At 32.0% G+C, this 26,608-nt stretch overlaps 4 protein-coding genes and 1 pseudogene across 6 annotated transcripts; 3 read left to right on the top strand and 2 right to left on the bottom strand.

The window, feature by feature from the left end:
• Nucleotides 1-850: 850 nt before the first annotated feature.
• Nucleotides 851-3,176, top strand: MORF9 (plastid developmental protein DAG). Its single transcript, XM_022861263.2, has 5 exons — nt 851-1,289; nt 2,299-2,396; nt 2,477-2,542; nt 2,651-2,830; nt 2,916-3,176. The coding sequence occupies exons 1-4, from the start codon at nt 943-945 to the stop codon at nt 2,824-2,826; spliced, it is 687 nt and encodes a 228-aa protein (XP_022716998.2). The 5' UTR covers nt 851-942; the 3' UTR covers nt 2,827-2,830; nt 2,916-3,176.
• An 803-nt stretch (nt 3,177-3,979) lies between these two features.
• Nucleotides 3,980-7,660, bottom strand: LOC111275748 (disease resistance RPP13-like protein 4 pseudogene; annotated as a pseudogene). Of its 2 annotated transcripts, none has more exons than XR_016333691.1 (3): nt 7,389-7,660; nt 7,212-7,265; nt 3,980-6,802 (listed from the first exon to the last, which is right to left on the bottom strand). The product of XR_016333691.1 is annotated as a disease resistance RPP13-like protein 4 pseudogene, transcript variant X1 (transcript). The 2 variants fall into 2 exon arrangements; XR_016333692.1 differs by having other exon boundaries at nt 4,092-6,792; nt 7,389-7,520.
• Nucleotides 7,661-12,639: 4,979 nt separating this feature from the next.
• Nucleotides 12,640-13,900, top strand: LOC111276476 (serine protease, putative (Protein of unknown function, DUF538)). The gene is made up of 2 exons (XM_022862216.2): nt 12,640-13,214; nt 13,667-13,900. The coding sequence occupies exons 1-2, from the start codon at nt 12,758-12,760 to the stop codon at nt 13,717-13,719; spliced, it is 510 nt and encodes a 169-aa protein (XP_022717951.1). The 5' UTR covers nt 12,640-12,757; the 3' UTR covers nt 13,720-13,900.
• A 3,382-nt stretch (nt 13,901-17,282) lies between these two features.
• Nucleotides 17,283-19,613, top strand: LOC111275747 (Uncharacterized conserved protein (UCP012943)). Its single transcript, XM_022861259.2, has 4 exons — nt 17,283-17,840; nt 18,335-18,506; nt 18,872-18,965; nt 19,057-19,613. Exons 1-4 carry the CDS (start codon nt 17,470-17,472, stop codon nt 19,362-19,364), a joined length of 945 nt encoding a protein of 314 aa, XP_022716994.2. The 5' UTR covers nt 17,283-17,469; the 3' UTR covers nt 19,365-19,613.
• Nucleotides 19,614-19,957: 344 nt separating this feature from the next.
• On the bottom strand, nt 19,958-24,677 carry LOC111275746 (mRNA cap guanine-N(7) methyltransferase 1). The gene is made up of 13 exons (XM_022861257.2): nt 24,437-24,677; nt 23,729-23,868; nt 23,570-23,638; nt 23,399-23,470; nt 22,771-22,872; nt 22,444-22,500; nt 21,959-22,097; nt 21,505-21,569; nt 21,350-21,400; nt 21,090-21,152; nt 20,767-20,890; nt 20,581-20,642; nt 19,958-20,439 (listed from the first exon to the last, which is right to left on the bottom strand). Exons 1-13 carry the CDS (start codon nt 24,510-24,512, stop codon nt 20,341-20,343), a joined length of 1,119 nt encoding a protein of 372 aa, XP_022716992.1. The 5' UTR covers nt 24,513-24,677; the 3' UTR covers nt 19,958-20,340.
• Between the last annotated feature and the right edge of the window lie 1,931 nt (nt 24,678-26,608).

Genomic DNA, 26,608 nt, shown 5'->3' on the forward strand with positions numbered 1-26,608 from the left:
ATATAATATATATAATACAAATTAAATAAATAATAAAATATATTCCTTTTATATATCATGATGAGAGTTAGGGTATAACGTTTTAAACCCGATCTTGATTTAATTTAAATTATTAAAAAAGATAAAATTTAATCTTTATTTTAATAAAAAATCTCGTATCGATTAAATCATGATGAATTAAAATTCAACTAATATAGATTGTTTTGTCATTTTTGTATCTATTGTCTCTTTAAAGAATTTGTCTAATAAAAAATTTTAAAAACAAAGAAAATAATAAATATGAAAAACCAAATGGGGTGGTAAGTAAATTTATTAAATTAAAATATTAAATAATATTTTTTATTAAAATACATATATAAATATAAAAATAAATAAATAATAAAATATATATTTTACATATATCAAGTCAAAATTAAATTTTAAAATTTTACCCTTACCCTAGCTTAATTTTTTTTAAAAAAAACTCAATTCAATTATTTTTAATTTAAGTATTAAATAGTAAGAAAACTTCAAACCTTAATCCAAAAAATTTAAGTTTAATTAAATTAATAAAAATCAAATATTTCATTTATAAAATTTATATTCGATTCTCGCTACCAATAATAATCCAAATGTCTAATATAAGTTTTGGAGACAGCACATAGTTGAATTAAAATAGAATTGGCGCCCTCGCCCGAACTTTTTTTCAACCAAAATTTCTTTTCAGAAAGAGCAAAATCCAGTCCCATTTTCAACCTCGAGGCTCAAGCCCAAAGTTTCACGAAGTTATTGGTTTTTAGCCCAAAAATATATTGACCCAAACTCAATGTTTCTATTCGTTGCCCAAAATCAAATTCGAAAAATATCAATCCCCAAACCCTGTAACATTTTCCCCTTCAATTCATAAAAATCACAATCTAATCTCTTTTCTCTTCTCTTTCTCCTTTCGCTTTGACATTTCCAATGGCAACTCTCTTAAACCCTTCTTCTCTCCTTCTACCCCCAAAGCCCTTTCTTCCTACTCGTCTCCAACTAACTACACCTCCTACTTTGCGTGTCAGCTCACTGACTCATCACCTTTCATCATCATCATCGTCAACTCGTCCTCCTCGGACTATCAAAGCTGCAGCAGTTGACAGTGACTATTCGCCCAAGAGGAGCAGCAGCAATGAGCCAAGGGAAACGATAATGTTACCTGGCTGTGATTATAATCATTGGCTTATTGTTATGGAGTTCCCTAAAGACCCTGCTCCTACAAGAGAACAAATGATTGAGACTTATCTTAACACTCTTGCTACTGTCCTTGGCAGGTTAGACTTTCTGCTCTCTGGCTTTCTTTTATTTAGTTCGAACTCTGAAAAATATGGAAACTTTATGCAAGTTTTTCTGGGATTTGTTTTTTTTCTTTTATGAAGTGTTTGAAATATTCCTCTTTTTGGTTTTCTGGGTTTGTTTTGTTTTGTTGTGAAATGTCAAATTTTGATAAGATTTTTTTGTCGGTTTTGCTTGGTTTTTTATTTTAGTGCTGCAAAATTCTTTTTTTTTTCCCTTTTACTGGGGGAGCTTGTTTATTTCCCTGGGTTCTTTATGAAACATAGAAAGATAATTCCTTTGTTTAATTGTATTGAGTTTAAGTTGGGGGTTTTTATTATTATGGTTACATATCTAATTGTTTTGGCCAGTTGGTTATGACTTATGAATAAAGATGGAGCCTTGAAATGAATGAAAGAAATAAGATTGAACAAGGTCATTGCTAGCAAGCTTTTGAATAATCCTAACATTAGTTGCTGATAAAGTTGCAATTGGAGTGAAGAGGAGAAAATTTGCAATTCATCTGGTTTATTATAGCAACTTTCAGACCGCATTATAATAGTTTATCCTTAGAAATTCAGGCTACTTAGGAGTTAGGGCAGAATCTTTGTCTTAGGCTAGAAATATACCTGTTTACCTGAATCTATCACCTCAGCTTTTGAGATCCTCAAAACTTTGTAATAGAGTTGGTTGTTGTCTATTAACTAACCAGTTTGATCTGCATTTGTACATATAGCGAGGCTTACAACTCATATGTCTCTTCTAGCTTTATAGTAGCAAACTTTCTGGCTGTCCGCAGTCTTGATCAAGACCAGATATCATGGATGAGCCTTTCTTAGTTATCAGCATGAGATCGGCTTTTCTTTGTGCATGTGTTTAATCATTAAGAGTCTGCTACCTTATTATTATGTAATAAATTAACATACAATAATTCCACTTCTGTGAGTATATGTGTATCTAGTAATTGTAATAAAAAAATCTTGGATGTGATTTTTTTCTATATTACAGCATGGAAGAAGCAAAGAAGAACATGTATGCTTTTAGCACTACCACATATACAGGGTTCCAATGTACTGTATCAGAAGAAACCTCTGAAAAGTTCAAGGGTAAGAAGATTTAACAGGCAGTTGTCTATTTAAATTATGTTGTTATTGTGACAAAACGAATTTTATTCTTTTGGATGTAGGATTGCCTGGAGTTCTTTGGGTGCTACCTGATTCCTACATAGATGTCAAAAACAAAGATTATGGAGGTTGGTTGGGAATTGAATTTAGTTATGCAAATAAATTTTTCGTTTCCCCAGAGGGCTAGATTATGGTCATAAAACGAGCTTTTGCTTTTGCTTTTGTGTGATTTTTAGGTGATAAATATATCAATGGGGAAATAATTCCCTGCAAATACCCTACTTATCAACCAAAAGCAAGAAAAGAATCAAAATATGTGAAAAGAAGATACGAGAGACGAAAAGATGGTCCTCCTCCTGCTGGGCAGTTCAGACCAAAGCAAGCAGCAAGTCAGTCGGAATCACCATCTTGACAAGGTACCTGAAACACCTGTCTATACTCCTCTTAGTAATGTTGGTTTAAAGTTTAATTTTCATCACACAACCTTTTTTTATTTGACAGTTCTTCAATGTTTCACTGCAAGGATAGTTGGTAGTTTGCAAGCTGATATCACTATTCTGCATGTTATGGGAACGCTTGTTCTGGGGTACTATTATCTGTTCTATAATTTTTCCCCTGTAAAGTCTTTGTAGTAGTTTTATGCAGACAGAAATAGACCTATATGAGTTTGTTATTTGAAACATTATCAATTGAGAAGTATGTCAGCAACATATGGTTACATTTGATCTCACATAAGATTTATTTCCATTTAACTTTGAGCTATATGGATGCATTGCCTTGGTTTTCAGTTGCTCCTTTTCTTGGCCAACTTTATGTATATGAGCACACGTGCAGTCTTTAGATATAAATACGGTTTGACAGAAGGCTATGAAGTTCCATGCAGAAAGCTGTATTAATTGATGGGTGTGGGATATATTCATGTGACCAGTCTTGAAATTGGATACACATGAAACGAAACTTGGTTTCAGGTTTTCATTTTTATGAATTATTCTTCAGTAGGAATCTTGCTAAAACCAAATTTGAGTCATATCATTTACGCTTTGCTTGGTAGAAATGATGAAAGAGATAAGGATGAAAAATTTGTTAATTCAATAGTTAAAATTCATAATTACTTTCTTAGTTTGTAGTTTAATCGTTAGATTGCCTTAGTGTACTGAATAAATGTATGTAACTAAATAATGTACTGAATAAATGTATGTAACTAAATAAAACCTTGGTGAACCAGTATGGGATTTGGGAGTAGTGGTCATGCTAATCGTCCAATGACTACGTGTAGCATTCATGAATGGCAACAAAGTTTATTAGAGAATCATAGTGTGTGGACTCTTAATTACTTTTGATCTTCATTAAGAAGTTTTTATTTTGGATTGTGGTCAGAAGTGGCTAACGCAAAGGAAATGTTGATATAAAACCATGTTAACTCGTAATTCAAGAAGTTATTTTGGGATCATTCCTTGCTTGCTAGTAGTTTTGAGCCTGTTGAAAATGACAAATATGTTAGTGGCAAACTTCTTCCAGACATTTTCAAAATAGTTTCAAAGAAACGGTAAAAGAAAACAAGAAATGGAACATTGAAACTCCTTTTATAGATCTTAAGAATTATTGGTACATTCAATCAAATATATAAGTAAGCCTTAATATGAAGCTAATTTCTGCAAATTATTTGATGATATAACAGCTAGTTTCTTTAAGAAAAACTCAACTTGTAAGAACATGTGGGCCATGGGCACGATGATCATGTCCCAATCTTCAAGAGTAAAAGACTCTGCAAGCTTGGGTGTATGATACCACTTAATCAACACCTTTTCTTTCTCTTCCCTCATTTCCTCCAAACTCCAAGTATTTCAATGTTGCAGGGAAATGATTTCAACATGTAACAATGGCTAACTTCAACATACCTAATTCTTGGCATCACACTCTTCACCAGTTCCCACTCCACAGCAAGCCTTGCCAGGAACTTCAGACAAAGACCCTCAACCTTCCAAGTGATAGTCTTGCCACCTTCAAAGCTAGGGTGCATGAATTGCAGGTCTCCATTTTCAATACACAGGTACTGCAAATCACGGAGTGAGTTGGGATTAATCCACATTGGTGTGGTTACTCCACGGTAATACCTGAGGTACAGCTCCTCAAGATGTGGCGGAGGAGACAAACCATCTAGTTTCCTGAAAATGTCTTCTTTCTCACATCCTTCAGTGTTGATTGATAAAACCTTTAGTTGTTTGAGCTGAGACAGGACAGCCAGTTCCTCTTCTGCAATGTCACTTTCTTCGCTTATGTTTACTCGCAGCACTTTAAGCTGTAACATCCCTTGGAGCTCTCCCAGACGACAGCCATTCCTGTCAGCTGCACTTGGTACTGTGAATCCTGATAGCTCTTGAAGATTTGAAAGCCTCCCTAAGCCCTGAGGGAGGTATTGGATAGGACAGTACCCTATGTCCAATACATTTAAGTTCCGCAGATTTATGATCGATGAGGGTAGTTTCTGCAGATTGTTGCATCCAGTCAAAACCAAAAGCTGGAGGTTCCGGAGCTCTCCGATTAACTGTGGCAGTTCCTTCAGGGCCGCAACTCCTCTTAGGTTCAGATATGCTAGGCGTTCAAGGGAGATGATCCAACGCAGTAGTTTCTGAATGGGAATGTTTTCTAGCTTATTCTGGGAGAAATCCAACACCCTGAGGGACTTTACTCTGAACAGTGGGATGATCCTGTCAAAGATAACTGGAGAGCTGCTCATCATCAGGAATGCCCGGAGCTTTGACTTTCTATTCAGTGATTTCACATCTTCTTCGCCCGTGAAACCCAAACGCCGCGATTGATTAGTAGGTCTTTGCTTGCCATGTTCAACAAATCTGCAAAAGGCCTCTTCTCTGGCAATTTTAATGGTCAAGTCTCTGACAAGATCATGCATCTTGCAACTATAGACTCTTCCATCAAAACCTCTCTGCTTGACAACTTCAACAAGGCATCTACTGATGAGCTCTGACAGGTAATCAAATGCTAATTCTATTGCTGTTCTGGTGTCCTTTCCCTGGATGAAACCCTCTCCAACCCACCAATGAACCAACTGCTCAGCACTTATCACCGAGTCCTCTGGATAGATGGAGAAACATAACAGGCATTGCTTCAGGCGAGTAGGCAGCTCATCATAGCTCAATTGTAATGAAGCCATTACTGAGCTTTCACCTTCTCTAGTGGCCAATTCATCGTGGAAATTTTTACAAATCCGTCTCCAAACATCCGTTGACAGAGTTTTTGATTTCAGCAAGCCTCCTACAGTCTTAATAGCCAGCGGGAGTCCACAGCATTTCTTCACTATATCTTTCCCTAGCTCTTCCAACTCGTAGTGCTGTTTTGCTTCCTTTTCTGAAGAAAATGCAATTCTACAGAACAACGCCCAGCTTTCTTCTTCATTGAGTATTCGGGGTTGGTGAATTTGAGCTTTCTCCACCCCCATCTCTATGGCAACACTTTCTTTCCTTGTAGTGATTATTATAGCACTGCTCTGCCCCTCCCTCTTGGGTAGTCCAGCAAGCAATCTTTCCCACCACCCATGAGCACTCCAGACATCATCCATCACTATCAGATAGTCTTTGCCATCAAGTGCTTGTTTAATCTTTGGCAGCATTTGACCCATATCCAGTCCATAAGTATCTTCTCCCAATTGCTTCAGCATGGTCTTCATGATCTCTTCCTCATTGACAGTCTGAGATATTGATACCCAAATTCTCTCCTCAAATCGCTCGAGGATCAGGTCATTGTTATAGATCTTCTGGGTTATGGTTGTTTTCCCCAACCCCCCCATCCCCACAATCCCAACTCGGTGTAACTGTTTTTTCATAGGAAGAATCCAGCCTATAATCTTCTTCGTGTCCTCTGCCAAACCAACTATGGTGGATTCATCGAAAGCTGGTGATGTCCACCTCCTAACGATACTACCACCATCATCATGAACACTCTGCTGTCCAATCGTCTTGAAATATGTGTTCAGGATCTTCTGCATCTTCTCTATCCGTCCATTAATATCTTTAAGCTTTCTTCCCGTTCGATGCTGAAAGATCATCTTATGGGGAAGGAAAGTGTTGCATCGAAAAAACTCTTCTTGGTATTCAGCTCTAAGCAAGCAATCTGTCAGTATATCCTCCGCATCATAAGTCAATTCTCTGATCATGCTTAAAGTTGTCTTCACGGTTTCCTCCTTCCTTTTCAGCTTGTTGGCATCAGCAAGAAAGGACTTCATCAGGTCAAGCTGCGTCTTCAGCTCCGTGAACTGGCTTCGAAATTCAAGTATTCGACCACTATGCTCTTTCAGAGCATCAATCAACTTCCCTGCTACAACGTCTATGATAGCATCTGCCATCTTTTTCTGTTATTAACCCTGCAAAATTCTGCAGTACTAGAGCTTTAATGTCATCAAATGTAATAAATCATTTTCATCAATCCTTTCTACCACCATTGATAATGTAACTTTGATAATTTTCTTTGTGGAGTAGCATGTTTTAATGCACATAAGCATTAACATTCTCAACCCATTTTGATTCAATTTGACATGATAAACATTAACGTGAAGATGAATGCAAGAACTTATTGAGCTTTGAATCCTAAAAATGGATGATCAACCTCAGAATATATTTTGAGCATAACATCAGCATAGAAATTTCTTTAAAATTTCTTTGAGTACTTGGATCGACTGTCTCTAGTTTGAATTAACTTTAAATCTTGAAATTTTAAGTTTTTGTGGATTGAAGCAAATTGATAACATAACATATCAAGGTGAAGATGAGTTCAAGAAATTACCCAGATATAGCTTTCAGATATAATAATTGTATCAAACGCAAATGAACTTAATACCTGAAAAAACATCAAAAGGAATGAAAAACATGTCAATGATCACCTTCACAAAAAAAAAAAAAAAAAAAGTAGAAAATCAATATGAAGATAAACTCGAAGGAAAATTGAGAACTTGGATCAAACCTGCTGAGTGAAGTTGCTTGACTCAACCGAGAAATGTGCTTCATGTTCCTTGCAATCCAAGGTCTTATATGGTAAACAAAGCATTGACAAAACTTCTCCCTGGAAATTGCTCTCGCTTTTTCCTATCCACCATTCAATTCAAATGATTGTCAATTAAGACTAACATTCAATGCTATAAATAATGATCATAGTCCAATGAAATCTCATGTTTGCTCTAAGTGTAAACAAGAAAAAAATTTTGATGACAGCCGATCATGGAATAGTGTGGTGGTGGATTTTCATTTTCCATCCTTACTCGTTTGCTTTGAATTTTGAAGAAATTAAAAGAGTAAATGGGATTAGGGTCCTACCACTAGATTAAGCACTAAAAGCCTACTTGTTGACTGAATCTGGAACTCATTGGCAACTAAGAACATTATTCAACATCTTCTGCCCCTAATCTATTCTCACCCTCATTCAAGAAAACAAAAATTTTTAGATTGCATTTTCGGTGAAAATGAATACAAAAAATTTTTCATACATATGAACATCTTTATAGCATAATTAATCTTTGAAATAGATATGACTATCTTCATGAATCAAATGTCCATAATCAAACTCCAACTTGGTTAATTCAAATTATATCAAATTCATTTTTAAAACTTGATTTAGGGTTAGTGTTGGATAGGGTAATAATATCCAACTCCGTACATTCAAATTATTTATATATTTGAAGGATCACACTTCTATAACCATGTCGAACAGATACTTTATGAAAAATGAACAGTCGGAGCAACATAAAGATTAAAACACTTATTTGAAGAAATAAGTTTGATTAATCTTTGAGTTTGATTTATTAATATATCCTAAACTCAACTCGATTAGGATTAGGATCGACTTTAATTTGGATTATTCTTCAAGTTGAACAAAAGCAAACATTAATTCACTTAATCTTCACGCCAAAACGTTTATCTAACTAAACCCATACAAGTATTAATCTATGGTATCCTTTTTCTATTTCATTTTCTCTGTTTCTGGTCATTCTCCTCCTCCTTGAACCCTTGACTGATGACTTGAGAGCGTGGTCAGACCATGTCTAGCTCATTAGCCAACAGGTTTCAACGTGGGGTTCGTTTTTCACCTTTTTCCTTTTCATGGAAAGGGAAAACAAGTGAGAGGGAGAATAAGAGACAATGGTAGATGATTTAAGAAAGAGAAAGCAACAATGACAAGATATTCCCTAGTGCCTAACAACAAATTTTCAGACTGTCATTGATTACATTGCAAGTGAAAAAAACACCACTTTTTTATTTTTTTTGTGTTATTTGAAGATCAACTTAAAATATTGATTGTTCCTTTTCTTTATGGGGTCTTTTGATAAGAAGGATTGAGCATGATGTTTTTTTCAAGGAGAATTGACCACAACTGAGACCATTATTCATAAGTTTGATTAATGTTTCATGTTGCATGCTCAATTTGTTTCACCTTTTTCACCAAATCGCACTGGCAAAGTTATTAAAACTCTTTTCATAAATGCATTGGAACATTTGATTTAGTAGTTATCGTATGCTTCTTCTGTTTAAAGAGCGGATTTGATTTTTTTCTCTTTTAAATCTGCTGATGAATTCATATCAAAGAAAAAAGTTACATTCAATTGACCATGATTGAATTTGACTGCTATTAGATGAAAGCATGTGCTTTTTTATTACATACTACTATTTTTAGTGCTTGGAAAATGGGTTGAAATCCCATTTCACAGTGTTCCCAATGTTCTCCCTAGTTCATGATTTAGCCAACTGATTATTTCACATGGTTAGTGTAGCAAAAGTCAACCAAAATGAAAACATGAAAGGACAAAAGCTTCAAATTCAATTGATGGTTATTTGTGTATGTTTCTCTAATTAGTAGTGAAAATTGTTAAGAAAATAAAAAATTTTTTTTTTCGGAAAGCCATCTATGGGTTTAAAAAATATTTTTGTCTGATTAATTCTAGTTATGTTTGCCTTGATAAAAATTGGTATGGTAGCTTGAATGGACAACTATTCTTTTTAAGATCTCAATCTCTTTCTTTATTGATTTCTTTTGGTAAATTCTTTTACTTTTTATTTATTATATTATAAATAAAAACAAAAGATATCATTTAAAAGAAAATAAAGAAATTAGAAACATATTTGAGGAAAAATAAAAATGAAATTACAAACTTTCTTTTGGGATATTTTAAGAACTCATCTTTTTTTTTTCCTCAAATTTCTTTGACTTTGTGTGAAAGTTGATGGGCCTAATAAAGGAACAAGAGATAAATATTCTTCTTGGAAACAAAGAGAATTTCTTTTTTTGCCAAAAGAAACAAAGAGAATATTAGAAAAAGCACTTTTCCTTTTATTCAAAATGTGCTGGCTAGCTAGGTATATGTTCATATAGTATAATAATTAAGAAGCTTATTAAACTTTATTTATAGAATAAATTTTAATAAGTCAAGCTTCCTAGCTAATTACAATTGCAAGTTTGTTAAAGTTTATTATAGAAAATTGCTTATATATATTAATTAATTCTATAAATATGAAAAAAAATATTAATTTTACTACATTGGAAGCCTTTTATCTCAACATCGATGAATAAATTATGTTTTAAATATTGATAAAAAAATATAGTGCATACTGCATAGTAACAATTATACACCAAAAAATGTATTATTTCATACATTATAGGTGAAAATTTTAAATACTCCATAAACAAATTTAAAATAATATCACATACCCTTTTTTTTTATTTAGCATAAAAATTTGTTAATTATTTAAAGTATAATATGTGAAATTCTTTTAATCTCAATGGTGTATGAAGTAATTTTTCCTATGTCTTCTTGACTCAATTTAAATGTTCTAAAATCATCTAAAAAGACAAAGATAAGTACTAGTGCTATTTTATTTATGTTAATCTCATCTACTTATATGACTTTTGTTATTCAAAAGGATAAGTTTGGAAGATGTCTATTACTAAGAATCCTTTACTTGTTGAGGAACCAATATAAATGAAAAAGAATCTAATTTCTTTTTCTTTTTTTTTTTTATAAAGAGCAAATCCTGTCTTCTTTCAAAAAAAAAAAATAGAGAAAATCAAAACCAAGCACTGTTAAAAAGATGATGATCTCAAACAATTTTAAAAAATTTATAAGATTATTACATTAATTGTAAATAAAATTAGTTTTTATTTAAACTGTAAACATTAACGTTTTATTATAATTTAAAGATCATTCACGTTAGACATAATAATTTATATATTTATATAATATAATATATTAATAATTTATATATTTGTATCATATTTTAAATGAAAATTACATGATATAATTTATATTAATATAAAAATATAAATTATTTTTTTTAATTTTATCAAACAACGTCATTTTCATAAATTTTTATTATTTTTTATATCTTATTCCCATGTTATGTTTTTAAGTTACTAATTCTTAACTCAAATATAAATCAATACAATAATAATTTAAGAGGTAAATAATGAATTTAATTATTTATTTTATTTAAAATAGAAAAGAGTGATAACCTTTGGGACAGTAGATTCCATGATAGAAAGAGGTCACGCACATGTCACGCGTGGGGACGTGCATGTCCCACAAGTGGGCCAATTCCCAACTGGCAACCTGCTTTTACCCTGACCCATCCCTTCAACACAATCCTGCTCGTGACCATCTGACCAACCGGCATTGCCAAGTTGCCAGTCACTCTTGGTCCACGTGTGTCAAATCATTTTGCTGGGTCATCTACCCTAGGTCCCCCGACTGTAATGTAATCATTACCCTTCAAGAAATTAAAAAAAAAAAACAAATAACTTTGTCCAGTTTAATTCAGGTTACTGTCCCCCCTCTCCTTTCCAAAAGTGGCAAAAAGGTAAATAAAGAATCTGTTTTGTTACTTTTGTCAGATAAAAAAAAATTCTTGATTTTTGGCAATGATTTTTGGCTGAATCTAAGCCTAGCTTATTTTTGGCTGGAAAAATAAAAAAATGTTAGAATCTGAATAATGGAGTTGCAATGACATGGTTACCCTTCATTTGCTACTCTGACAAAATGGGCGACTTTGAGAGTTCTTGTCTTTTTGACTGCAACATGCAAGATGCAACCGTTACATGCTTCAAAGTGTTGCTGTACAATCCAAGGTTAAGATTGAGTTCTGATTTGACCAAATTACCCTTTCATGGTCAATTAACCCTAGTTCGTGATCATTAGGGTTAGGGTTTTTGATAACAATTTTTGCTTGCCTTGGAGCATTGTCCTTTGTGTGATGAGATCTGAACAAGAAAGATTGAGATTGATAGATCCTTTTGCCCATGCAACAATTTGGTAGGGGACCCATTTTTGTGTGAATTATTTGAGTTTTTGCTTGTGATAAAAGAAAAGCAAATTCTAAAATAGTATAAAAGATTTTATTTGGTTCATAAAATCTTTCTAAAATCTAATAATTACAAAAAATTTTAGATAAAATTATCTTATAATTATCTTTCAAATAATTTGGAATTATCACAAATTTGATTATTCAAAATTGTATATGATCCGATATTATACCATGTAAATCAAAAACAAAACGTAACGAAAATAATATAATATTATTTGATTATGTTATAATAGATTTTATTTTATATTTTTTTTTTGCAAATGTTAATTTTGAATTAAGAACTATGAACAAGTTTGCAACGTTGAATATTGAATCCATTCAAAGCTCATATCAAGATGCACAATGTAGTAAGAACCATATACCATTGAAGGAAATGAAAAAATAACAACAAGCAAAGAATTTGGTGCAATTGTATGATTTTTAGTTCAATTAACAATGAAAAAAAACATGTAATAAATCTGGCCCAAATCTTTTAAATTTTCATAAATGATATAAGATGATGATATTTTCCAACTTCCACATGACAAACATGCCAAATTCTGTGCCCTAAAATACTCAACAATTATGCACATAAAAACAAGACAAATAATGCAAATAATTCAAGATCACATCATACCCAATGGACCACTTAGCACAGATATATTAACCCAAGAACAAGTAAACCAACAAATTAAAAAATCTTTTAAAAAAATCAGACCTATTATTCAATTAATGTTCATTAGGCCATAAATTACAAGAAAATTAATTAATTAAACCTAAATTAAGCCACTCCTTTGTAAATTGGCCTCATTCACCAACCAAGGACAAAAGAGTCATCTCACTTTTTTTCTCACCCTTTTAAAAACAGTGTTTTCGGCCTTTTTTTTCTTCCAACTCCCCCTAACTGGCTGATACCCATTGCCTCTTAAGCCTTTCCTTTTTCATTTTTATTTCTTTTTCTCTCTTTTCTCTTTTCCATCTTTCTATGCATTTTGAGTATCATCCATGGAATATTTTAGCAGCAACAAAACCAGAGTTTGTTTAACAAAATTGATTTGTTTTTTCATAATGTTTTGGCTTTCTTTGCCCTTTTCTTTTTCTTCTTATTTTTCAATCCATGATCTTCTTGTTTCAAGAGGTTTACCAGCCGGGCTGCTTCCAAAAGAAGTGAAATCCTATACACTTTCAGAGAATGGAACCCTTGAAGTTTTCCTGGATGGACCATGCTTGACCAAGTATGAAAATAGGGTGTTTTTTGACAGTGTCGTAAGGGCCAACCTCACTTATGGAAGCCTCATTGGAGTTGTTGGGTTAACCCAAGAAGAGCTCTTCCTTTGGTTACCTGTTAAAGACATCATTGTTGATGACCCTAAATCTGGTCTCATTTTGTTTGACATTGGTGTTGCTCACAAACAACTTTCTTTATCTCTTTTTGAAGAACCCCCTGACTGTAAACCTCAAGGTAAATCTATGTCTTCCTTCATCTTTTCTTTTTATTTTTTCATTTATCTATCAGGTTACACAATGAAAGATAACCCTTTGCTGGAATTTTGATTTGTGTTTTAATTAAAAAATATATATTTAACATTTGTTCAGTTTTTAAGTGAAAGATATATATATATATATATATATTTGGTGTTTAATATTTATTAAAATTTGATTTTTGTAGTAATTGAAGAAGGGTTTCTGTTATTATTTTGAGAATAAAAACAGCTTTGGATTTTAATGCTTGAGCATGTCTGATTATATAGTCAGTTTCCTTCTTCTCTTTATTCATACCATTACAAAAGAATATATATTTCTAGTAATTTAAAAAGAAAAAAAAAAATTCTGGAAAAATAAATGTGAAAAATTTTCTTTTATTTGCTTTTTTTTGAGTAACTAATAATAAATATATTATGGGGTTTTTTGCAGGAATTTTGAAGAACCAAGTGAGGAAGGAGAAAGGGTTTGTGGCTGTGAGATAGAAAAAGATTCCAAGCTGTTTTCATCTTTGGCTTTTTTTTTTTTAATATGTAATAATTAATTAGGCTTTTCTAATTATAGTTAAATATAAGTAATTTTAGGTCATGTCTAGGAGTTGTAAAGAAGTGGATTTCTTGGAATCTAAGTTCCTAATCAAATTAGCTGGTCTAATCTCTTTTAACATTTTTCCTTCATTCCCTTTTGTTTTAATCCATTTTTAAAGATAAAATTTTGATTAGCACCAAAGCAATGGATGAATTCTTGCCAAATCTTTAATTTTAATTATTAAATTTTAATAATTTTAAATAAAAAAGAATAAATTCCTATTTATCTCTACATAACAATAACTGATTATCTACTTCAGATTTTTCTTTATCTTTATCTTTTAAAAAAAAAAAAAGACTTCTTTATTATCTTCTTCTTTATTCATTCTCTCTGTTTTATTTTTAAATTTTTTATTTGTATATATCCCTAACTTGATTTCATTTCAGAGAAAAAAAATCAGGATTAGCGTAATCCAAATCTTTCGAGAATCAAATTAACCTGAAATATTTTATTTTTACGATAAAATTTCAAAATGAAAAAAAAAGTTAAAAAGATAATGTTTAGCATTAATTACTAGTGATTATTTAGAAAAATTTTAATCTTCTCAATTTACACCCAAAGCTGTATATTTATTTATTTATTTGTCAGTCACTTAACCATTATAATTAATACTAAAATATCCCTATTTTTAATTTATGAAAATTGCTTTGATCAATAAGATTTTTTTATTAAATAAAAAGGAGAAAAAAGCCTCTCTTCACGGCCAAATTTGTGCTGGTTCATATACCAACAAAACACTTTTCTTTCTTGGATTTTTTTAATGTTAAAGTTCTTAAATTATTAATTAAAACTTTATTTTAATATGCTCTTTTCAATACTATAGTATATTAATATAATAAATGATAATTTATATATGATCATATAATCTTAACTTTATTTTTCGCGGGAAAAGTAAGGTCAATGTGTTAATGTGTTTGTATTATTAAATGGACCCACAAGTACCTAGATGTAGGGTACATAAAGCATTTTTGCACTTCTGTTTTCATTGTCTTTGGCTTTGGCAATTATCATGAAGACTTTGGCCTCCTCTTGGGATCCTTTTATCTTCTTTTGGGGCATTTCCCTACTATTTTAATTCCCTATTGAACTCTCCAATGGGAAAATAATTGCCCAAAATTTATAATGTAATAATCGATCTTTTTCTATGATTTTTATGAATTATTTAATCTACACGATATTTATGACCCTTCAAGAGGGGTTGAATTTCAAAACCCGCAATCTTTTTTTATTTTAATTTATTTGTATTGTGATTTTTTTTATAAAAAGTTTTCTTTGCAAATGGCAACGATTAAAAGAAATTGGAAATTGGGAACTATTTAATGCTAATATAATCTAATAAAATCTTAAGCTATCAAATCTAAGTATATTGCCAATATAATCTTTTTTGTTTAATTTGTTTAACAAAGTTTTTAGCTAGGGATTATGTTTCAATTCAATTCACAACATTTAAGATTAGCAAAGTTCAACCCTAATTGACAAAATTAGCTGCATATATATATTATTTGTGACATAAAATTTTAGTTTTTTTTTTCTTTTAATAAATCTAGTTAGTAACAATCCCTTTTGTCCCAAGTTTTAATATTGCATTTATTTCAATCTATTTAATTTAAGTTTGTGAGGTTTCGTAATTCAAATCATGTTATATATCCACTCTAACATCAAAGATTCATTCTTAAAAAACAACGCAAAATTAAGATTATGCATATATACATTAAGAATTAATTATTTAGGTAATCAAAAGGCCCCGATATAAAATTTTGATGATTTTAATTTTTTATAAGAATTATCTTAAAATCTTGTAATAGTGATTGAATCATATCAAAATTTTGTGATAATTAACTTTGACAGATCTTATTAATAAAACATTATTAAGGAATAACCTATTAAAGTCACAACTAAATCCACGTCCAACTAAGCATAGAGATTAAAAAAGCATAGAGTTCACTAAAGACATTTGTATAATCCACTTAATCACTTCCCCCAACTAATCAACTATTAAAGTTAGGAACTATTAATTATTATAGGACATTCCCGTTTCAAATTTCCTATTCTTTTCAACAAGGGAATCTGCCTTTGGCCCCTACCTTTGGTGGGTTGCTTTGTCCTTTCATATCTGTCAGCTTGTCAAAAAGGTTAGGTTTCTAATTATATATTATAATGAAAAAGATCAAGCTTAAGGGCTAGCTAGTTATATTAAGGTAAAGAGAGAAGAAGATCAAAGGATTCTCAAAAGGGAAAGAAAGGGGGTGATTGTCTTGGAGGAATTTGGTTATCAATGAGATTGAAGTTGAACCATCCAAGATTTCTACTTTTTGTTGGATTGTCATTGTAATTGTACTATATGGATTGATTTTGTTACTGAAACTATAATGATAAAAATTTTTATATTGAAATATAGTGTATGACCCTCCCATGTGATAGATTCTTAGTACATTGGATGCTGATATCTAACCTAATAGAGTTCCTTTTTATCTAAAGTTTATGAACTGCATATATCTCCAGTTATTACAATCAAATTTTGGGATTAAGGTCTTGTTCGATAAAATAAGATAGTATGATAAAAGTTCTTCTCATCATTTCGAATTTCTTATTACAATGGAATTTTTATTTATCTTTTGAATATCAATGAAGATTTCGAGCTCAATTGAAGCTTCAATACGATGCAAAGACTCTTAACTTACTAATCCGTTTTATTAATCGAAACTTTACTTTTTAATTTTAGTTAGTGTCAAAACTTAGTAAGTATTATTATGCCATTGTCAATATGGGTTTAAATAGATATCTTAAATTTGATTTTTTTTTTTTTTGTCTTTAACTAAAACAGATTTATCATTGAAGATTTCTTTTATTGAAATTGTAGAACAATATGAAGCTATAAAATTAGTGACACAGAAAGGCAAACAATAGTCTAAAAGGTTCAAAATAATTAATGTACCATTGGGCTATGCTTTAAAGCCCAAATATAATTGTGGGTTGGGTTTACTTCACATGGCTTTAGCTAGCCAGTGGGCCTTTGCAGAAAAGGATAATTGGGGACCGTTTGATCTAAATACTTTGGAGAGAAAAAGGATTTTAGGACCTTCCCAAAATAAAATTTAAAGTGAGAAGATGATACATATTATAAAAAAAAATAAAAAAAATAAAAATGAGATATATGATAATTTTTAATTTAGTTTAAAAAATTAAATTTTTTTATTTTTAGTAAATAAAAACGAACTCAATTCAAAATTGTTAGAACATAATATTTCTTTAAAAAAATGAAATTTTTAATTAAAAATAATTGAATAAAGTATCCATTTTTGGGAGGTTATTTCTATTTGAATAAAAAATATATATTTACTATATTTATTTTTAATAATCAAATTAATTTCTTAATTTCATTTTCTTTGTTTAATATTGTTTTTAAAACATTGAAAATTATTGTTTTTATTTTTTAAATATTTCAAAATCTAACTTATTTATATTTGAAAAAATAAAACTATTTTAAAATGATAAAAATAAGATAAAAACAACAGAGTTTCGTTTTCCTTTTTCCTATAAAAAAGCCATGTCTATTATCCTTCCTCAATTCCTTTAAAGTCGCTAATTCCCCAAAAAAAATCCAGACTTTTCTTTTTTTTTCTTTATATTTTCTTCGAATCACGAAAATGGGCGGAGGAGTCATGAGAGCGGCGGCGAAGGTCGCTGGGGTCGGAATCGGCCTTCGTGGCGGTGTTCAGGTGACTCCGTCTTCTGCCGAGCACTCCGTCATGCGCGTCGCCGCTTCTCGTTTGTCTTCTTCCGCGATTGCTCTTTCTAGCGGTGGGGTTTCTTCCGTTGCTGACATGACGGCGTCGACCAATCACAAGGTGTCATGGGAGGTGGTGGATGATTGGGAGTTTGCTGGAGGTGTTGAAGAGGAGGTAGCTACCGCCATCCCCGGCGGAGGAGAGCCGATGGCTCGGGTGTTGTTTGGCGGTGTTCCAAGCTTGGAGGAGGCTAAAGAAGCCGCTACTGATTTGAAAGATGCATTGGATAAGTAAAGATTATTGCTTTGAGAAATTTTTATTCTTACTAATTATTTTTTTAAGAAAATTTGGTTCTTTAATGAAGTTTTCTTATTAGTTTTTATGGTGTATTACAGAAACAGTTTATTTTTTTTCATTAAATTCATATCTTTAACATAAGGGTTTTTTTTGTTATCAATTTTAACAAAAGGAATATGAATTAGGCTGAAATTTTGGTGATTATTGCATTTCTTGGATAAAGATGTTGAATTTCATGAAATTTTTGGTGTTTTATTATGTTATTTATGTGAGTATAATTTTACTCTTTTCTATTTGAAATATGATATGGGAAAGAAGTGAAGAATTTGTAACCAATTATGGGTTAGTTGTGGACTGGACTAGATATATTTACTTTGAGAGTGGAATGGATCACTGATCTTCTGATTGGAATATGTGAAAAACATCATGTTGTTTTTCTGTACGTGTTAGAGAATTCTTTGGTTATTGTTTTTTTTTTTTTTTTCAGGGTTTATCTGTCATCTCCAAATTCGGCCGACAGTACTCAGGCGTCTTGCCTGTCATTGCTTTCGAACACTGAGGAGACTAAAGATTGTGTTGCTTATGATATCAAAGCAACTTCAGTACCAAAACCTGCTATTCAGGCATTCAAATTGCTCAATGAGAGTCCTGCAGTTCAGGTTGTGGTTAATTTTCTTTTTTTTTCGTGTTTTGAAGATCTCATAATCATTGTGATATTATGTGGAAACCACTAGAGGAATTTCCCTCCAAAATCTTGGATTCTTGTGACTTGAGAAATGTTAGATGTGCCTTTCCAATCACGTCTTACCCTCCAGTTGGTTTTCTACATGTTTGAATAATAATCTTCCATACATATTACAGAATGTTAATGGTGCGGTTATGATCACTTCCTCTACTCTGTATCTTACATACTTTGCAAAAGTACTAGGAGGCTTATTTGGTTGTTGATTTTCGAAATCTTCGTTTTTAAATTACTTTGCAAAAATATAACTTAGATGGTTGATGGTTTTGGTTTTTCTCCCAGTCTGTTGTTGCGTCGATTGCTGCTGATCCAAATGTATGGAATGCTGTCCTTAACAATTCGGCTTACATGGATTTCATCCAGTCCCATAAGACCAGTGAGAATTTTGCATATTTCTTTTCTGGTACTTCAATTGTTTGATGCTTCGCTTACTCATTTCATGAATTTAAAAAATGAATGTGTTGCAGATGTTGAATTTGAAGATAACGGATCACCTGTTAGTTCTGAATCTTCAGTAAAGATTGAAGAATATTTCGATCAAAGTCAACCTAAAGACGGTGGAAATCCAATTTCAGATTTTGTACAGAACGTCAAGACTACTGTGTTTGAGATGGTGAATAAAGCAACTGATTTCCTCCAGAGTCTCTTTACTTTACCCTCTGCTGAAAAGGCCAAAGAAAATGCCGGATCAAACTATTTTGACAAGACAATTGGAGCTAGCTTGATGGGATTGGCAGTGATGGTTATTATGGTTGTGCTTCTGAAACGAGCCTAGAGTAAAAATATGTGAATTTGCCGATCTTACAAAAACATTGTCATTCTCATTTGGATACTTTATGGATGATAATGGTGATGAAAATTTGTACATCTTACCTTTATCAGTGGGTGGTTAAGATTTGGATAATGTCTTGTACAGCTTGTTATTATCAAACTGAATGAGTTCTCATTTCTGAATGAGTGGTTCACTAGTAATTGTTTGTCAAACTTAACAAACAAATAAAAATTGTATACGTTTATACATCAATTGTGTGTTTTTCTTTTTTTTTTTTTATACTTTCTTTCATAAATTATGTATATTATATTCATAATTTTTTTCATCCAACTTGCTTTTTTACTTTGCTTTCGTTTGTAAGATAAATTGAACATAAATGATTTTTATTATTTTGATATTTATTATATTCGTAAGTTATTTATTTAATTAATGAATATTAAAGTATCATTCGTGATTGAGGCATGGAAAATCGTTATCTGCGTTAAGTGATCTGTGAATTCAGCCAACTCGACAATGAAAATCTTAAAGCTTGTACTACATGGCTAACAAAGAGCAGGAACAACATCTGAAAATGAAAATGGCAAATTCTACCAACATGACAACGAAGTTTCCCAGTGTTATTATCACTTTCATGTAACTTACTTTTAGTACAAGTTCTGAAAAGAGGCTACTCGGCTTCATTACCGTTGTTAACCATCATTCAGTGAGATTCTCAGTCATTCTCGTTTTATCTTTACTACAATTTTTCTGTCCCAGAATTACGAGTTGAGTGGCAATTTCTCAGAAGCTTCGTGAGAATGCAATGTTACAACAAGAATTTGAAAACCTACAAAACTTAAGAGCCATGAAAAATTTTTAATAGGGCTTGTGAAAGAGCAAGACCAACTTCACCAACGTGTTGCTCTAGGCAGTACCCATCCCTCTGTTATTGTCCCGTTTGAACTATAAATAAATCTTTGGGGTATATGGGGTTGTCCTGTTAATTATCACTGTTAATATACAGGATATCCTCCTTTGCTATTTGCATCTGTCCTTTATCTCTTCTACTATTTGCTTGCGTCCGATCTGGTTGGCCACGCTGCAAAGAAGATTTTCCGACAAGTTAGTATCGTCCAGTTGTAAAAGAATTTGAAAGACGGCTAAAGTCTACAATGCAGGACACAAATAGCAAATAAGAGGAGAGATCAGAGTCTGGTATGATACAGGATTCCATACCAACCTTCTTTAAAACAAATGCAAGGTATAAATAAGCCGCCTCCCATTCATCCGGAGATAATGTGCCTATGGATCACAATGGCAAAACAAATACAATAGTTAATCAGTGTATATCTAAAAATAAATGGCAAGATGAATGATTGAAATGAGACAATGAAGTAATGAACTGTCTGGAAAACAATGAACTTACTCTGGTCTTGGTTTCCATCACCTAATGCACCAAGCCTCCGCATAAGCTCTATATATTCTGGCTTTTTCATGTACTCATGCACAAATTCATGCGAGTTTTTGACGAAAACTAGATCTAGATCATACTGCAAAGACAAATATAAGAAATTATGAGCATAACAAAATTTTAGTACATAAGAATCCCAAAAACACCGAGTCAACTTATATTGAAGAGCAGTGAAAATTGTTGCAAGGAAAAAGAATTATGATAACAATAATATTTGTAAGAAGGTTAGAAACCTCCATTTTTCCTTGAAAAGGAGTTTGCTATGATCAGAATTATACCTCTTCTGCTAATGACTTGAAGACATGGAAGGGAACAATCCATTCAGGGCAGTCAACAGCATCCTGCAACAAGACATCCCAATGGTACATAATTCACACAACTCTATGACGAAGTTAAAAGACAACCATAGTTAAGGACAACAGCAAAAAAGTATGGCACAAACCCTTAACACCATTTTTACCCTCAAATTACCATAATAAAAGTGATAGAATTCCCATATTTAATCCGAAAAACTGATTGAATTGTCACAAAAGAGTACCTCTAAGTGAAACTTGTAATTGATACCATAGGGCCTAGAAGATTTAAATTTCTGAACCATATCATAAAAGCGTGTCAGAATTCGATAAAACTCGTAGTGAACATCAATATCTTTTCTGAAAATATAGTTGCAAGACAAAGGAGGATGGCATTCACCTTGTCAGCAAATTCTTCATCAAAATGTATCCAGTAGACACTGTTGCCAAAAGCCAATCCTTCAGCTGCATAGTTACAGTGAAAATAGCATCTCCAATCAAGAATGACAAAAGTAGTCTGCCATGCCCAACAAATATGCAACATTTGTTTACCAAGAAGACTGTCACTGCGCTAATTGGTTTAAAGAAACCATAAAATTATATGATGTCATTCACTAGAAAGACTAGCTTTGGTCACTTTATGTAAGATCTATAATCAAAATTTGTATATGCAGATATGTAAGGTGATATAGGCACCTAAATTTAGCGCTTTTTGGAAATCAAATTTGGTATTTAATTATATTATGTGTTTAGTTATATATTGGATGCTTCCTAACTCTAAATTTCAGTTATTGCTTCACTTAAACATCAATTTTCTATGGCATTGTTTTCAAGACAAGAAATATAATACTAACCTTCTCTAAGTTTTTTGACTATCACATTGGCATCTGGCATCGTCCCAATGAAGATGCCTCCAGGACGAAGTAAAGCTGATACATTGGCCAGTGCCCGACGTGCTCGTGCCTCTGTAGACCAGGAATAATGCATGGCAAACTGCATAATTTAAGAGTGCATCGTTACAACCACAATTATGGTTTCATTAAAATTATAACATATAGAGCTATTATGAAAAAGCATATTAGTTTGTAGCATGGGTAGCTCTGTCTACTTTATACGTAGGCATTTTATTAAGAATATTTTCAGAATGCTAAAGAACTCCAACTCAAACTTTTGAATAGTAACCAATTTATTGACAAGGCAACAGATTGGTAAATAGCTTGAACAGATAAAATTACCAAAGTTGTGCTAAACCTTTGCCGTAGTTTTATAATTGGGCAGCAGAATAGACATATAATAGCAGATTTTTCAACCATTCAAGAAAACAGAATAGAACTCTCACCTGGCAACTGCAGATATCAAAAGGAGCATCATCTGCCAAAACCTTATCCAGGCGCACCTGAAAATCATCAAAATATAAATATTGAAATATCCTGTAACTCCTACTAAACCACATTCATCCTTAATTAATAAGTTAGTCCCAAGGTCCAGTTTCCCAAAAGGCATATTTTGTTTCACTGGTATAGATGTCTATTTTTATATAACACTAGTCAATATTGACCATGACCAAGCATGCCATTTATTATGATAATTAACACACAGAAGCTGAGACTAAGTAAGCTGGCTAGTGAACATGTATTTCAAATGTGATTATCAACATTGCTGTTACCTCAAAACAATCCCCACATATGAGACGAGCAGGAAATGTAAACTTTTTGCGTCGTTGATGATGGTCTGCATCACCATTATATCGCGTACGGCAATCTTCTATCTGTGCATGAATAGAGAATGAAAAATGAGTATGGCAACTTGTGACATAAAAAAATGTGTAAAGAAGATTTTCTTTCCATTTCTTTTCATTCTTTTTCAGGGGTGGAGTAGCGTGCGGATCAAAAGCATAAAACAGACAGATTCACTGCAGGTTGTTAATACATTTTAGAAGCACACAATTTATTTGTGATTTAAAGCTAGAAACACTGTAAACTCCACTATTGCATAGGCCTCATGTTTCAGAAGGCTGCATTTTAAAATTATTTCATGAGGTCATAAGTAGAAGAACTATGCAAGGAATCTAAGGATTAATTCATGTGTGTCGATTGGAAACAAACTAAATCATGGCATCTTTGTTACCAATGGTACTGCTTAAAGAAATTAATGGCTCAGAATAATTATGATATAAGCACTGAAAGAGGTGCCCCAGATACCAGAGGTTGACCACAGCTAAACTAGGCTACTAAACCAGATGATAGAGTAAACAAAAATAGAGAAAAAAGAAACTGAGTATTTTGGCACTTTACCGAGCCTTCAGCTATATCAATGCCAACATAATATCCAACTTTTGCTTTATCCCATTTGATGAGGTCACCACCCTAAACCACATAAAAGTAAACAATAACAGCAGGTTTAAAATACATTGACTTTAGAGAATTAAAAAGTTAAGTTAAATACAAATAAAGGTACTAAAATACCTTGCCACAGGCAAGATCAAGAACAGCATGACCCTGACGAGCATAAAGCTGAATCAAGACACTTTTAATCTGTCCATTCAAAGAAGAACATGAATGGCTAAAAATTCAAAAACATATGTCATAAGTTCACAATGCAGTTCATGAGATTCAACAACATACCCAGTTATTTAACTTCTTTAAGTGAATTATAGGACTTGCTTCTCGTTCTTCCAAAGTTTGATTTGTTCTTGCACTATAATGATCAGCTACTTTCCTAGCAAAAATCTTGGTGCTCTCATCCTCCAAAAATTGTGAATCACCTAATACCACAACACACAATTTCAGCTTCTTCAACAAAAGTGTTACACTGAATTCTTCATTATTAGCTGTAAAACTAGCAATCAAATTTTGGATTCTTTTCCTAACCTCTCAAATTAAAACTTATGAACTTCAAAACCCAAGTCCAAAAATCAACTCATTAACCAAAAAAACAGAAAAAAGAATACACAATTGAATTGCATCTGAAGAAACTAACAAATATTGAAAGATTGAAACTTTTTACTTACTTTCATTTAGCTAGAATACAAATTTGGCAGCTTTAATGCAAATCTTTTAATACTATATTCTTAGTTACTTAGTGTTTCACTCAACAATCAAATTAGGATTTTTTTTCTTCAAAACCCGTTTTCAAAAATCAAAATTTTAACCAAATAACCATAAAATAAACTAAACAAAACAACTATTTGATTACTTTTCAACCAAACATAAACTACAATTCAATAAAATATAAAAAAAAAAACCCAAAGCTCATAACTTTAGTAATTCTCTAATTACATATAAAAACAATAAAAAACCCTCAATAGAAACAAATCCCAACAAGAATGTTACCTTCAGGGTTATGTTTTAATCTGGATTGAGGTGGACCAAAGGAGGAAGATGGAGATTCTGGGTATCCACGTTTCATTGCCAAAATTATTAAACAAAAAATAAACAAATAAATAAAACAACTTGTTTTATTTTGAGGTTCCTGTAAGAAAAGGATCAGAGGTGTGATTTAAAAGACCAGTTCTTCTTCGGGTTTGGGTGTGTTTTTATTAGAAAATCTGAAGAAACAGGACAAAACAAAAGTGGGCGTTTGCGTCTCTTTTTGGAAGGTTTGGTTGTTTATTTATTTATTTTGTGGGTTTGGCGTCATAACGTCTATATCTCGGGATCTATCGTTAAACATTGACTTAAAAGAATCGTCACTAATCTTTTTTATTTAGGTATGATTGATCACCTAAAAAATCTGTCCTTTCAGAGAACACTTAAGTTTAAGGGTCCCTAAAAGAATAAGTTCAGGTCTACTAATCAGAACAGGGTTCGAGAGTTCGATTACGTGTGAGGAAGGTTATAGCACCCTCACAACGCGCATCAAAAGATGGTACCAACTTAAATTTGTGTTATCCAATAAGCCTTAAAATTTTACCAAGTAATTAATTGTTAAAAATTATTCTCAATTGACTCTAATACTTTTAGCAAAAAATTGAGAAAATTCCCTCACCTCAAGAGTATGCAAGAAAAACTACTGTTTCACTTGCAGCGGCTCCGCCGTCGGATTATTTAAAGAAAAATCAAAATCAAAATAAAAATGAAGGAAATGATGATTGTTCTTGTGCAGGAAAAATTGATATTTTGAACTTTTCTCCAAAAATTAATTTTTTTTAAATTAATTTTTTTTAAGGAAAATTGATACTTTCAACTTTTTCCCAAGAAATATTTTTTTGAAAATTTTGATTTTCAAGGAAAATTTATGCTTTCAACTTTTCCTAAAAAAAAAAACCTTTTTTTGAAATTTTATTTTTAAGGAAAATTGATACTTTCAACTTTTCCTAAAAAAAAAACCCTTTTTTTTTAATTTTATTTTTAAGAAAAATTGATATTTTCAACTTTTCTCAAAAAATATATATTTTTTATTTTTATTTAAAGAAAATTGAATAATAAAACAAAATAAAAATGAAAATAAAAAAATAAAATAAAGAAAAGCAAAACAAAAATAAAAATAAAATAAAGATAAAAAAATATTAACTAAACCTAATCTAATAAATAAAAAAAATTCAAAAAAAAAACCTGGAGCAGCTCGGCTCGGCTCGGCTCAAGGAAGAGAAAACGACTCGGAGAAGTGGCTTGAAAACCCGGCTCGGCTCAGCTATCGGCTTGGAGAGGGATACACGCGTGGGTCAGGACGCGGGTCGACACTCGGGTCGGGTCGGATCTCGACAAAACGCGCGGATCCTCTAAGTCACTTAAGGTCAAAACGACGTCGTTTTAGGAGGGTATATAAGGCTCTTTCCCTCTGTTTTTCGACAGAACGCTCCTCCCCTCTCTCTCTTCTTCCTTTTTCTCCCGCTTCTCTCTAAAAGCTGAAGAACTCTGGTTGAATGTACGTCGGATTCTGGAAAATTTCACTGGAATCTGGATTGTTCGTCGGAAGTTGGTCGGAAGGTGGTCGGTTTCTGGAAAAGGTCGCCGAAAACTGGGCAACTCATCGGAAACTTCAAAGTTGGCCGAAATTTCCGTCGAAAAATTCAACTTTCGTTCGAAAAATTCAACCGGAATCTGGAATTTTCCAAACATTCCCAGAAAAAAAAATGTCAAAAATCTTCAAAAAATTTCTGCTAATTCCCAGAATACTTCTTAGCCTTCTATACTCTTCTATATCTCAAATCAGTAGCTTTGCTCACGTTTTTTCTCTGTGTTTCATTTTGTTCCAGGAGGTCCCTTTTATAGGGATTGATCAGAAGTTTCTGATCAATCCCAATTTCTCTTTGGACGGGGATTCAATCTTTGAATCCAATCTGGACTCTTCTGATTGAATCCCCATTCCCAGAAGGATTCCTCAGCCTTCAATCTCAACTTTTCAAAATAAAAATCAAATAAATAAAAAAAATAAATAATTAGAAAAGATAAATCAAAAACATATTATAGGATAAATAAAAAAACAAATAATAATAATAACAGATATATAATTAGATAAATAAAAATACAAAAATAAATAAAATAAAAAATAAATAAAAATAA

The sequence above is a fragment of the Durio zibethinus genome, chromosome 25 (genome assembly GCF_047325235.1).
Source record: "Durio zibethinus cultivar Kanyao isolate XHJ-2024 chromosome 25, ASM4732523v1, whole genome shotgun sequence".
Taxonomy (NCBI): Eukaryota; Viridiplantae; Streptophyta; class Magnoliopsida; order Malvales; family Malvaceae; genus Durio; species Durio zibethinus.